General features: G+C 43.1%; 2 protein-coding genes across 2 annotated transcripts in view; both read left to right on the forward strand.

Annotated features, from left to right (window-relative positions):
- LOC129407218 (neuroblast differentiation-associated protein AHNAK-like) overlaps nt 1-4,152 on the forward strand; it is a 30,297-nt gene extending 26,145 nt beyond the window's left edge. Inside the window, 1 exon segment of the mRNA XM_055147745.1 lies at nt 2,095-4,152. Within this exon segment, the coding sequence (XP_055003720.1) occupies nt 2,095-2,393 (299 nt within the window). The 3' untranslated portion in view covers nt 2,394-4,152.
- Nucleotides 4,153-4,808: 656 nt separating this feature from the next.
- LOC129407239 (uncharacterized) lies at nt 4,809-11,951 on the forward strand. The gene is made up of 7 exons (XM_055147826.1): nt 4,809-5,035; nt 5,791-6,385; nt 6,510-7,781; nt 9,355-9,545; nt 9,663-9,796; nt 10,625-10,739; nt 11,413-11,951. The coding sequence occupies exons 2-7, from the start codon at nt 5,842-5,844 to the stop codon at nt 11,482-11,484; spliced, it is 2,328 nt and encodes a 775-aa protein (XP_055003801.1). The 5' UTR covers nt 4,809-5,035; nt 5,791-5,841; the 3' UTR covers nt 11,485-11,951.
- Nucleotides 11,952-12,515: the final 564 nt, after the last annotated feature.

The raw sequence follows: 12,515 nt of genomic DNA on the forward strand, positions 1-12,515 counted from the left end.
GAAAAAGTCGGAGCAGCATCCATTCACTCTAGTTCTAGACTTTGGATCATCGTAAATAAGTTTAACCCAGTTTATAAACATTGGGTGGAATCCAAACACCGACAACACATGATATAAATATTTCCATTTTACACAGTCAAATGCTTTTTGTGCATCTAAACTTAGTAATATATTTGTCTTTGAACTCGTCTTAGCACATGAAATAAGATTTAGTGTTCGCTGATATTGTTAGCGCCGTCTTCCAGGTATGAACCCTGTTTGGTCAGATTTAATTAATTTTGATATATGTTTCTGAATTCTTTTTGCCATTATACTTGTTAATATTTTTAAATCATTACACAGTAAACTGACAGGGCGATAACTATCACATAACACAGGATCTTTGCCCTCCTTGTGTAACACGGAGATGAGAGCTTCCGACCATGATATTGGTACATTTCCCGATTCTAAAACATAATTGAATACTCTTTTTAGTAATGGTGCAATCTCCTCTATAAAACATTTATAGAATTCCCCTGGGAATCCGTCGGTTCCAGGACTTTTGTTATTTTTCAGATTTTTGATTGTATCCACTATTTCCTTTTAAGTGATTGGTTCGGTCATCTCCAGTGATTGCTCAGGTGTCAGTGTTGGAAGGTCAAACTTATTCATAAACATTTGTATTTTGGTTTCTAATGACTCCGTACTTTGATCATCATATACATTTTTATAGTAGTCAGCAAAAGCTTCTGCAATATCTGTTGGTTTTATCTTAATTTCCTTGGAGACAGGATGTCTTATTTTTGCTATTGTATGCTCCCACTGTTTCTTTTTGAGTTGAAATGCGAGTAACTTATTTGCTCTATTCCCCTTTTCGTAATATGTTTGATTCATATACCTTATAGCATTTTCTACCTTAAATGTTAATAATTTGTCTAATTTTGATCTTGCTTCTTTTAACTCTAACATAATAGATTTTTCAAGCGTTTTAGTATGTTCAGCTTCTAATTTTTTTATTTCATTCTCCAATAGTTTTTGTTGCTGTTCTCGCTTTCTATAGAACTTCTATAGAACTTCTATAGAACCACAATACCAGATTACAACATTAACAGCTTGGCCATCCTGTCCAATGTTTTTAATAAATTAACTCTGTATAATCGCTATCTGTAAAAACTATATTCCACCTGAACATGTGTACCTCGTAGCTGGGAGCACAGATAGGTCATGTTTATGTAATTTAACATACACATTTCCTTTCAGACATTTAAGACATGTAGTTTGTACTTTCATCTGAACTCCACAAAGATTACAATAATAAATAACATCACATATCACATATTGATACAAGCAAATAAATCATGTTAGTGCCTCATTCATACTCATCTCCTGTGCCCCAATAGTGCACCAACAACCAAAGGTTTAGGTAGGTCTTCTTTCAGTAGTAGCTTTTATTGTGGTCTTATGGGATAACTGTCATTGTGCTCATGCAAATATGTCTGATCTGCCCACATCTTAGACTCAGGAGGTCCAGTATCTTAACAGCCTGCTCCAGTGCAGACAGTCATTTATACAGTAGGTGTTGCACTGGACCACACCCAGGGAAGGGTGCCATCAACAGCTTGAGGTTCAGTGCGACAAACAAACATGACAAAAATACTCTTACCAGATTCGACTGGGCAAAAGCCAATTCCCCCTCTACTTAAAGAAGAAAGTGCAATGATTCCTCTCCCGGTGGGAGTCTTTGGGGGTCTTGTTAGTATATGTCATCCAGTGCTTGTAGCCCCTCCTGATTAGGGATGAAATACAAAAGACAAACGTATCTAAGGTTCTGTGATTCCTGAATTACTGCCAGGGCTTTCAGTCCATCATTTCCTCTCACGCACACAAGTCACATATGTCTTCATTGTCTTTAGCATTTTCCCAAAAGACCCTATCTAACAGTTCACTCAGAACATCTCAAAGTTATCATTAAACTATACACACTTCTGTACAATCTCAAATCTAATCAGATCACAAGTTCTACTCACACTGGTAGTCTTTGTTATATGTAGAGTAATTGCTAATGCCACGGGCTGGCTTTGGCCTTCAGTTGTTCTCACTGTTGTTCTTCCACAGGCTTCCTGCAGATTACCCCAGAGGGCTCTCCTCAGGCCCAGCGCAGGGGCGAGTTGGGAGGAGATCTGGATGTCTCAGGCTCTTTCTGCCTCCACACTTCTGGTATCTCCACCCAGCAAGTGTTTGAGAAGCACCACACCTCAACTATCTCCATCCAGCACACACGTAAGGAGCACCCTGGGGTGTCCTCTGAAAGTGCAGGCACAGTGCAGAGCCAGACCAGTGTCACAAGACACACAGCCCAGACAGAAACGCCCCCCACTGGACCCTCCACCCCCATGGAGGGAGCTGGACACTGATCAACTGCTGTAAAACCCTCTCATGGGCAGCCAAACTGTTTATAGTTTTTTTTTTTTTATAATAATTATTATTATTTTAAATATAACTATTTATTTTCATATGTTTTATGTAGTTCATAATAAAATTACTATTGTAGGCGTTACATTTATTTATTGTGGTCAAGTTCGATTAATACATTATTTGTGTTCATACTGCTGGACTTTTTATTATTATTTATTTTTCCTGTGGAAGGTACCATGGCATCAGACAGTGCACTTTTTGTACATACATCATAATTCTTTTAGCATAATGCAGTCCGCTTTTAGAAGAAGCCCTCACACTCCACATCTATAGCTGTTGTGTATTTTTTTTGTGTTTCACTGATAAGCTCAGAGCTAAGGTGAGGGTGTTGGCGTCTCAAGATCCGTTTTATTGTTTTGAATTGTAATATTACATTTTCTTTGATTTTTGCAGGTTTTTTCATGCCTATACTTGTAATCAGAGGTGGGTAGAGTAGCAAAAATTGTACTAAAGTTCCTTTACTTCAACATAATAACCCTCAAGTAGTCCAAGAAATGATTCAACTTATTTTAGGTTAATGTTAGTGGAGGGGCAAAATTCAGTAATGCATATAATGAATGAATCATTCATTTAGTATGGTAAGCACAGAAATTAGAAGGAGATATTCTGAAGGAGCGCTATAAGAAACACAAATGTTTAAATCATTTCATATTGTCAACATAAACTTGTGCCACATAACTTTTACTCTAGTAACAGTGCACTGTCAAATATTTTATTAATAGAATACAGACGGTGGGTAGTACTCAGTTACATACAGAGTATGTTTACTCCTACTTGAGTAATCTGTTTATTGATGTAACAGTACTCTTACTTGAGTAAAAACTGTGCTTCCTCTTTCCACTGTGAGTGACTCTACAAGTGACAAAATCTTTACGTGACAATATGAAACGATTTGAACATTTGTGTTTGTTGCGGTTCCTTCACATCTGATTTTGTTTGTCTCATTTTTGTGTCTGTCCTTTGAAAACACCAGATTTTGTGGATTATTTCCTGTTTTGCCCTTCAAATTATATTCACTTTAAATTATGAATCAGATGTTCCCTACAGTTACTCTTACTTGAGTAATCATTTTCCCAAAAGACTTGAGTAATTTACTTATTTGAGTAATTTCTTTGACGACTACTTTGTATTTCTAGTTGAGTAATATTATTTTGAAGTAACGTTACTCTTACTTGAGTAAAATTTTTGACTACTCTGCCCACCTCAGATAGAGGAAAAGTAAGAATATGAAAACTACTATGTATTTGTGTGTACCCATTACCCAATTATGAGGTTACAAGGCTGAATCCACCTGGAACTTCCTCACTTACTCACAATTGAACATAATGTGTATAGAATATGTGATCAGATCAAATATATTTATAATGCAGAGTGCTGAGTGCAGCCTGAGAGCCTGTCAGCATGTGCTTCTTCTGTATGCTGTTGGTATTATCACGATGTATACCCTGGAGCTTTACTCTGGAGTTTCCTGTGATGTGGCATCCAGACTGATGCAGTACTGCTGAAAGGATTCTTGTACATAGACATTCATTGGTTTTGTTTATTGACTGAACAACGTTTCCACATTTTGGGTTGGGTTGAAATGGCTAGAATAAGGTGTATCATGTGTATCTCCACTGTATTAGCAAGCTATATTTTGTGTTGTCTGAATGAATGTATGTGGTAAATATAAGGCTGTAATAAAGATCAACGATTGCCTGATGTGTTATTCTCTAAAGAGTAGACACAGTATGTTTCTTATAGACTAGCTGTATAGACACAATACACCTCCAGCCACAGCTGGAAGAAAGAGACTTTATATACACAATTTAGACCACCATCTTTGAATGGAGGATCAGAGAGCCTTGAAATAAACCCGTCTATTAGTCCACTAAGACCAGTGATTCCCAGGGTCCAAACATGAGGCACTGAGCTTCTTTATGATACTGTTGGATTCAATTAGATTCATAAATTCGATTTGTCCTTGAAATACCGAGGCTATGTTTGGTAGCAGATGGATGGATCACCAACAAATCCACCGGTAAAACAGGGGTCACTTTCAGAGATGAGCTTTTTTTAGGCTATTATAGGCTGGATATAGGCCTAATAGCCTATTGTATAGAATGATTCCCAGGACGTGATGGAGGGGAGCGGGATAAACGTGTCAGTGCAGCTATGCCCGGTGCACTGTGGACGGGTGAAAGGATCAACGTCGTGAAACGTCAGAGAGCCGATGACGTAACTGTGGATGACACTTTAGCTCACGCTCAGCTGTGGGCGAGGGAGGAGGCGGAACAGCCCCCCCCCCCCCCCCCCCCCCCCCCTTCCCTCTCTGCACAGTCCCGGAGCCTACTGCGGAAAGATGATACGACGGACACCGCTGGTCGTAGCGGAGGCGCATAAGCCGTAGAGCGGCAACGGGCCCTGCGTGTGGTTACGGCTTTCAGGCGTGTGTGATGGTGATGTGGAGCCAGTGGAGCAGGCTACGCCACGAGTGGATGCAGTGAAAATGACGAGAAGAGCCTTCTCGTGAAAATAACAGCGCGCCCGAAGACAAGGACCTGACCGCTCGTATTGGGAAAGCGTGATTTGAGCGACAAAGGTAGGTTTTTCCAGATGTGCCGCACGTCCCGCAGATGTAGATGCTCATCACCCAGACGCCGACTATCCTAGCCTCATTGGAGTGGTGTTCACGTAGAAAAGGCTACAGCCTAATAAGCTTCTAATCTAAGACCATTCTAAATATGTGGAACATTAGGCCTACTAGGCTACTATTCACACGGAAGCGGGTAGGCCTGAACACGACTACTGGGATCTACGTGGATCAGTAGTGACTTGGTAGCCTTTAGTCTCGGCGTAGATGTCAAATGAATGTGTCATGACTTCTGGAGGCTTTTTACATTGCATAGCATAATAAATACATTTTAAAAATATAATTTTCTTGCCAAAATATTGTACTACTGCACTATAAAATGAGATGCTATAGCTTTCTGCCTATGTCAAGTCACTACTGTGTAAGAGACATACATAATACAAAGACATTTCAATGATAGACAAATGCAGGCGTATATATACTGTGGCCCTCATGTCTTCTGCTAAACTCGTCCTCACAATCATCAACAGCATCACCACTGTATTATGATACAAGTCTAAAAACAATGTTCCAAGTCTTATTAATGGTACAGTAGCTCGGCCAGACTGACTCCATGTATTAACACTGGTCTGTGGCTCTCCGCTTCAGAGGCTTCTATATGCAGCCATAAGAGAAAAATGTTTGGACACCCCTGGACAAATGTTTTGTGTAATAACTGGATTTTGCTTGATTTTAACACAGCTGCTGTTGTGGTGGTTTTGCAGGTGCCCTGTGCAGTGACATGTCCTCTGTGTGAGCAGCTCTACTCGTCATCCATGAGGCTTAAAATGAGTCCTATACTTCAGCAGAACAATAATAACAACTACCCATGCCTGAGTGCTACAGGCCCCGCGCCCCTGCCACACAAGTGCTCCCTCCCTCTGCCCTTCTCCAGTCGCCCTGAGCTGAGCCTCACAGGCCTGCCTCTCATCAGGGGGCTGCGAGCATGGGCCCTGTGCTCCAAGAGCCGTCACCGACCAGGGGGGGCCCTGGGACAGGCCCCTCTCAGTCACCCACAGCCTGCAGATGTGCATTTGAGTGCAGAGTGGGGGCTTCCCCTGGGGCTAGATGCCAGGCGGTCCGGTATAGGAGCTCTGGTGGCCACCCTACAGACCAGTGAGGGCAGCAGCAGGACGCAGACACAGTGCCTATTCCTCCGCACGGACAGGGGCAGCTGTCTGTACCCCACAGGCAAGCCAACACTCCATACAACCCTCCAGCACCCCGGGGGTATGCTCCGAGGTTGGCTACGAAGCAAGACAGGAGGGACTCCAACCATGCCTGCACACACCGGACCCAACAGGGCCAGAGAGCGGTCAGGTATGGTCTTTTTATTTGTCATATCCATGATTCAAACTGTCAACCACATTTAATTAGTACATGGTGTGGGAAGGTTCTATCATTTTAAAAACTTTTAAATTAAAAAAAAGAAAATTCTTTCCAGGTCGAAGGTGGAGGAAGCCTGCCAACCACACAGCAAGTCGAGAAAGGGTGCACTTTAGGCAGCATCAACAAAACGAGTCCAGAGGGAGAGTGGCCAGAGAGGAACCCAGAGAAGAACTCGGAAAAGAGAGCAAACATCAGAGCAAGGATCAGGCCAGAGATTTGCCCAAAGAAGAACCTAGAGAGGAGCATAGAGAGGAGCCACAAGAAGAGACCAGAGATCAGCTAGACGTTTGGTCCAGAGAGGAGACCAAGGAGAAGAAAAAGGTGGAGCACAGAAAGGAGACCAAAGATCCACCCAGTGATGAGACCAGAGACCAGCCCAGAAAGGAACTGAGAGAGGAACAGCGAGAAGGACAAGGCAAAAAAAACACAGAGTCCAGGGATCAGCCCAGAGGAGAGACAGGAGAGGAGACCAAAGAGGAGACCAGCTATCAGCCTACAGATGTGTCCCAAGATTTACCCATAAAGGTGTTCCAAATGGAGTCAAAGCACCAGGAGCATTTGTTACTCAAAATCACACATGAAGCAGGATCTAGAGTCAGCGCACCGATGGAGGAACTTCAGAGCTGTTCATGCAAAAGCAGAGAACAGGTCTCAGCTGATGCACCACACATTTCAGATGGAACAGAGGCCTGGGACTCAGATCTCATGTGTCGTCTCTGTGGCCCCTCCTTCCCTGGCTGTGTTTTCCCCTCTCCTCCAGCAGGTGGCGGCAACTGCAAAGCAAACACTGAGGAAGCTGATCCTCTTACGACCAGTCTGAGCACTTTGGGGGACACAGCACAGAGGAGTCCAGGTGAGCTCCGGAGCAGCAACCAGAAAGACAGGACAGGCCATAGTTCAGAGCCCCAGAAGGAGCATCCCAGCCTGGACTCACAGGGTGAGCACCTCATCCTGGACTCACAGGGGGAGGACCTCAGCCTGGACTCACAGGGGGAGCACCCCAGCCTGGACTCACAGGGGGAGGACTTCAGCCTGGACTCACAGGGGGAGCACCCCAGCCTGGACTCACAGGGGGAGGACTTCAGCCTGGACTCACAGGGGGAGCACCCCAGCCTGGACTCACAGGGGGAGCACCCCAGCCTGGACTCACAGGGGGAGGACTTCAGCCTGGACTCACAGGGGGAGCACCCCAGCCTGGACTCACAGGGGGAGCACCCCAGCCTGGACTCACAGGGGGAGGACCCCAGCCTGGACTCACAGAGGGAGCAGCCACTGGAGGACCAGGAGTTTGGGGGATTCATACAGGCCCCGTCAGTCTTGAGCCACGGTGAGTTTCATGTGTTCTCTGTGTATTATTTATACAGAGGGATATCAGTCTGGTCCCTACACCCTCTGTTGTATCTAGTATCGAAACAAGATACTTATTTGAGTAGGTATCAATACTGAAAAGTCCCATTCACAAAATGAACCTTTCCTGAATAGCTTTAGAATGATGTTGAGCTGTATCAGATCAAGTTTAAGAACACATAGACTATACCCATGGACCACTATGGAACCTAGCTGGAAAATCACATTCTATTGTCTAAATTTAAATTTTCATTTAAATTTCAGTAACTCTGCTCTAATAGATCCCCTTTCCTCTAGTATGTAAGCAGCTTTATGAAATCAAACTTTCTGAATGAAAAGGGAAAGTTCATGTGACATCAGCAGCCTGACAGAAAGTCACTTTTTATTCATATGAGATTGAGAGATTGAATTAAAATGACTTTGAATTTTTTATCATTATTTAAAATGATTTTGATTATTTTAATAATTTTTTAGTTCTTACCCGAATAGTAATGTGTCTGGTGACAATTATCAGTTAAAGAGGGGATAATTTACCTTTATGGTTTACAAATTAACATATTTAAATAACATATTTAGATCACTATGTTACCTTTTATTCTTTTGAAAATGTCACAGTCAGCGTGCATCCCGGTAATGAAACTACTGCACATTGCTTGAGATTTGTGAAGTTGCTCTGTAGAGTTTTGTATCATGTTTTTGTTTATTTATGGAGAATTGTCCTGTGAGAGCATGGGTCACGTAGGTTTGTGAACAGAGAATTGCACAGAATCTTTAAGATCACAATAAAGAGGGTTCATATAGGGCCTGGGAGAGATCACTGAATTACTCAAACATTTATGGATGACATGTATAACTTCGTCAGGTATGTTTCTGGGAAGGGAACAATTTTATTGGAGAAAGCTCAAAAACCCAAGACAATGCTTTTTGATTTGTTACAAGTGTTTTTTATGTATTTAGTGGTGAAGCAGCTGCACTGGTTTGTGTAGAACTGGGATGATGTCACATGTTTTTGACTGGTCCTTGTGGTCTGGTTCTTCTGAGGCCCTGGTCTGTCTGAGCTGCATTCCACTGTGTGTGCACTGTAATCCTTTAGAGCCGGTGACCAACATCATTGTGGGGAATATAAAGGTTCTCTTATTAAAGGCACACTGTCACTTTTCTGGAGAAGCCTGTCTCCATGGAGATGTTATTGCTTTGTTTGCTGCTGTGGAATAAACAGAAGTAGCTGAGAGTAGAGAAGAGACATGACTATCAGCACAGGTCTCAGCACTGTGATACACTGTGATAGTGTTGTGAATTCCAGTCTGGCTGTACTTCCGTTGTAGGGAGCATTATACCTCTGATGACATACGTGCAGACGTAGATTTCTCTATCACATGCTTTTTCCGTAGTACAATATTAAACTTAACTATGGAGATGAGCAGGTGATGATTTCATGCTTTATAGTCAGAAAAGTGACAGCACTCCTTTTGCTGCATCATGATTTAATTCTTGTATGAAGGACTTGTGGAGTTCATCCAAGAATTAAATCATCTTGTTTTGTCTTTTCCCAGAATGCATCAGTCCCCCATGGAGTGGCAGTGGCCTGGGGGGGACAGACAGCAGCTGGGACGAGGTGGACACAGGTTCCTGGGCAGTGTTTCCTCAGAACAGCACAGAGCACAGAGAAGACGAGGGAGGCCAGTGGTGGCCCCTCAGCTCTGGGGAGGACAGGGGCCCCACACCAGGGGCCAGTCACAGCCCGGTAATCTTCTTCAACTTCTCACTTCATCTGTGTGTCCCCAGACTGCCACAATATCAAACGTCCAATGTGAAAATGTAGCAGTCCTTCTAAATGCTCCTCTCTTATGGTGCTGCGCAGGTGTGTGTCTTTACGGCTGCCTTTCCGTTACCTCCAGCCTGGTCCACCGCTGACTCCCCAGACTCCAGAGTGCCAACTCTCACCCAGCTGCTCAGGGGCCATGTGGGACCAGAGGAAGGCTCTCCGGAGCGGGGGTAAGTATCCAAACATACTGCACCAGGGGTAATCAGGTTTACATTGCAGGGACTATGAGCTGTGAGGCTGCATTATTATAAAGACACACCACAATGGACTTATGGTTTATAATTGAACAGCACTGTTGACCTTTAATGAAAATCATTTTAGAACTTCCATATCAACAATGCAAAAAACAGGACTAAGCCTGGACTAATGCAGACAAGACAACGTAAGTGTCAACAAGGAGCCCGGCTTGATGAGGTCCAAACCAGACCTTAACCAGGACTAGATCAAGATCAGTGCAGATCTAAACATGGTGTACATGATTGGTATAAAGAAGATGTGCACCAGAGTGGATAGGCCCAGCTCCAGTCCGATGGCTGTGAGTATTCCCTATAATACAAAGTAGTTAGAGGAGCTCTGGTGGTGCAGGTGGAGATGGTGTCCACCACAGGCTTTTCCCTTCATAAAAAAAATAGTTATTACATAAACTTGTGGCAGATGCCCCTCATGTTCAGCATTTCCTCACTACTTTTTGTAGGGCCATGCTGAGTACATAAGAGCAGGCCACTGTGCGGCTGCGGCTGCGGCTGCGGCTGCCTACTCACTCTAATACCAAAGCTTTAAGTAGAGGACATAGAAGTGGCAGAGCTGTTTATAACTCCAGAAAAGCATTCTTCTACACCCAAGACTATGCTCTACTTTTTGTTTTCTTGTGAAGATACCACAGTGGTTACAAGCATAAACGCCAATGGAAGAAGATTGAATCAAGATCGATCAATATTTCCCATATTGCCCAGCCTTAGTTCTAGCCATATGAGCGTCACTGGTGTTGTCTCTTTCAGGCTGTTGGACCCGTTTCATGATCTCAACAAAATGATTGTGCAGAGATACAAGCAGGTGAGCCGAGTGTCCCAGGAGCTGCTACAGAGGAGCCTGAGCCTGGCCTCTCCAAACACGGTTAGTCTCACACACACCTTAAAGCAGACCTACTCTGCAAAAAATGTTATAATTGTTTCCTTCTCATTGACCCTCTGAAGTTGTATTTGGAGTGATTCATGCATCTTTAATTGCTTATTGTCAAGACACCATATTGCCAACCAATCAAATTTTTACCGCCACTGGTACACGCCCACTGTGGCGTACGCACTTCATTCTCCAGTTTTATTTTCTTAATCAAGGATACACATAGAATTTGCCAGAGTTGCTTAGTAATTTTAGTACAAATTTTTTTTAAATTGCAAACAACTTCACAGCACAGCACGTTTACGCAGGCATCAGCTCCAATTGCGCACTAGTTTTCTAACACAGAAATCAGCGGGCTTGTTTATTTTATTAAGTCATTTTAGATCAATATTGTGATTTAAAATGTGCAAATGATATCATAATGATCCACGGGGGTCAGAGATTATAATGACAGAGCTAATAGAAGGACAATAGATCTTCTGTAAACCAAACTAAAACCATAATCTATTTTAACCCATACCTTTAATCATGTTGTTGATTTACATGATGGGGACCTGACTTTTGACCCCATAAGGGAGGCAGGTACTATGATGCAACTGTATTTCAATTTTAGTCCTACCCACACTTTTCTGTAATGTAATGCTCAAAATCTCTGTTTTCTGTACAGGAAGTTGGAGGTAGTCCTGGTAATTGGCACATCTCTCCTGGCCACACCTCCTCCAAGTCACGCTTCCTATAAGACATGCCTCCTCTAACACGCATCCTCACCTTACCTGGACCCACCCTCTCCTGTTCCAGTCCTGGGACCACAAGCAACCAGCAAGGGGCAGGGCTGAAGCTTGGACCAGCCTGGACACAGAGACACTGGGTGTTTCCCAATAGCCAGGATCCTCAGCTTCTAAACGACTTTGTACAACACAGAGCTCGGCCAAATGATGTTCCAATTCCCAAAGCCCTCACGTCCTCTGCGCTTGACTCCTCCGTTTGTCTCTTTTACCAAGGCTGCACAAGTGGATCCTTGGCAACCTCGGAGCACTTGAAATTGCCCACAATGCACTGCAACTTCATTTTTTTACTGGCTTTATTTAAGCAGTAAAATGCATTTTAATCAAATAAAACTCATTACACAATAAAAAGGAAGTAAATATTTTCTTATGTTAGCCACATTGCTGCAGATAATACTATTATTAGATCAAAATAATTAAAATCAGGACAAATGCAGCAAAATCTCTTAAAGAAGGGGAGTGGGAATACAATTATCATCCGAAAATGTTTCAGCCTGTGTATTTATTTATCTAGGCTAATTAAAAGCCTAAATAACTCAAAAGATTCTCCTCTCATCCTTTATTATTCACGTTTTAATGCACGTGGACACATAAAAACACCTCTGAACACTTTATATTTGTAGAAGCATTCATGTTTATTAAAACTCTGAGTTTTATCGCATTTGATCTGGTCACATGACACGGCGCAGTCGCTCCCTCCGGAGCCTGGTGCCTCCCAGGAGCTCTGAGCAGGACACTTGGCTCTGCTTCGGAGGAGCCGACTCTGGAGGAGTGCTGCAAAGTGGTCTTTGGAGGAAGGATCCTGGGAATTGAGAAACATCCACTGAGAGAGCTATGTTCAACATGTTGCAATTGCCTTGTCACTCATGGGCACTAGAGGGCCCTATGGAGGACATTGCACAGATAATGTTATATAATTTCACCCATATGTTCCTCACAGCTGTTCATTTGACCAATTCTCTCATTTGAATGGGGAAATAACCCC

Source organism: Boleophthalmus pectinirostris, unplaced genomic scaffold (assembly GCF_026225935.1).
Source record: "Boleophthalmus pectinirostris isolate CB_2022bp ecotype Guang Dong unplaced genomic scaffold, ASM2622593v1 HiC_scaffold_9, whole genome shotgun sequence".
Taxonomy (NCBI): Eukaryota; Metazoa; Chordata; class Actinopteri; order Gobiiformes; family Gobiidae; genus Boleophthalmus; species Boleophthalmus pectinirostris.

Coding starts and splice junctions, on each gene's coding strand:
- LOC129407239 (XM_055147826.1), top strand. CDS start 5,842: ATGAGGCTTAAAATGAGTCCTATACTTCAGCAGAACAATAATAACAAC. Junction 7,782..9,354: donor CCCGTCAGTCTTGAGCCACG/GTGAGTTTCATG, acceptor GTCTTTTCCCAG/AATGCATCAGTCCCCCATGG. Junction 9,797..10,624: donor GAAGGCTCTCCGGAGCGGGG/GTAAGTATCCAA, acceptor TGTCTCTTTCAG/GCTGTTGGACCCGTTTCATG.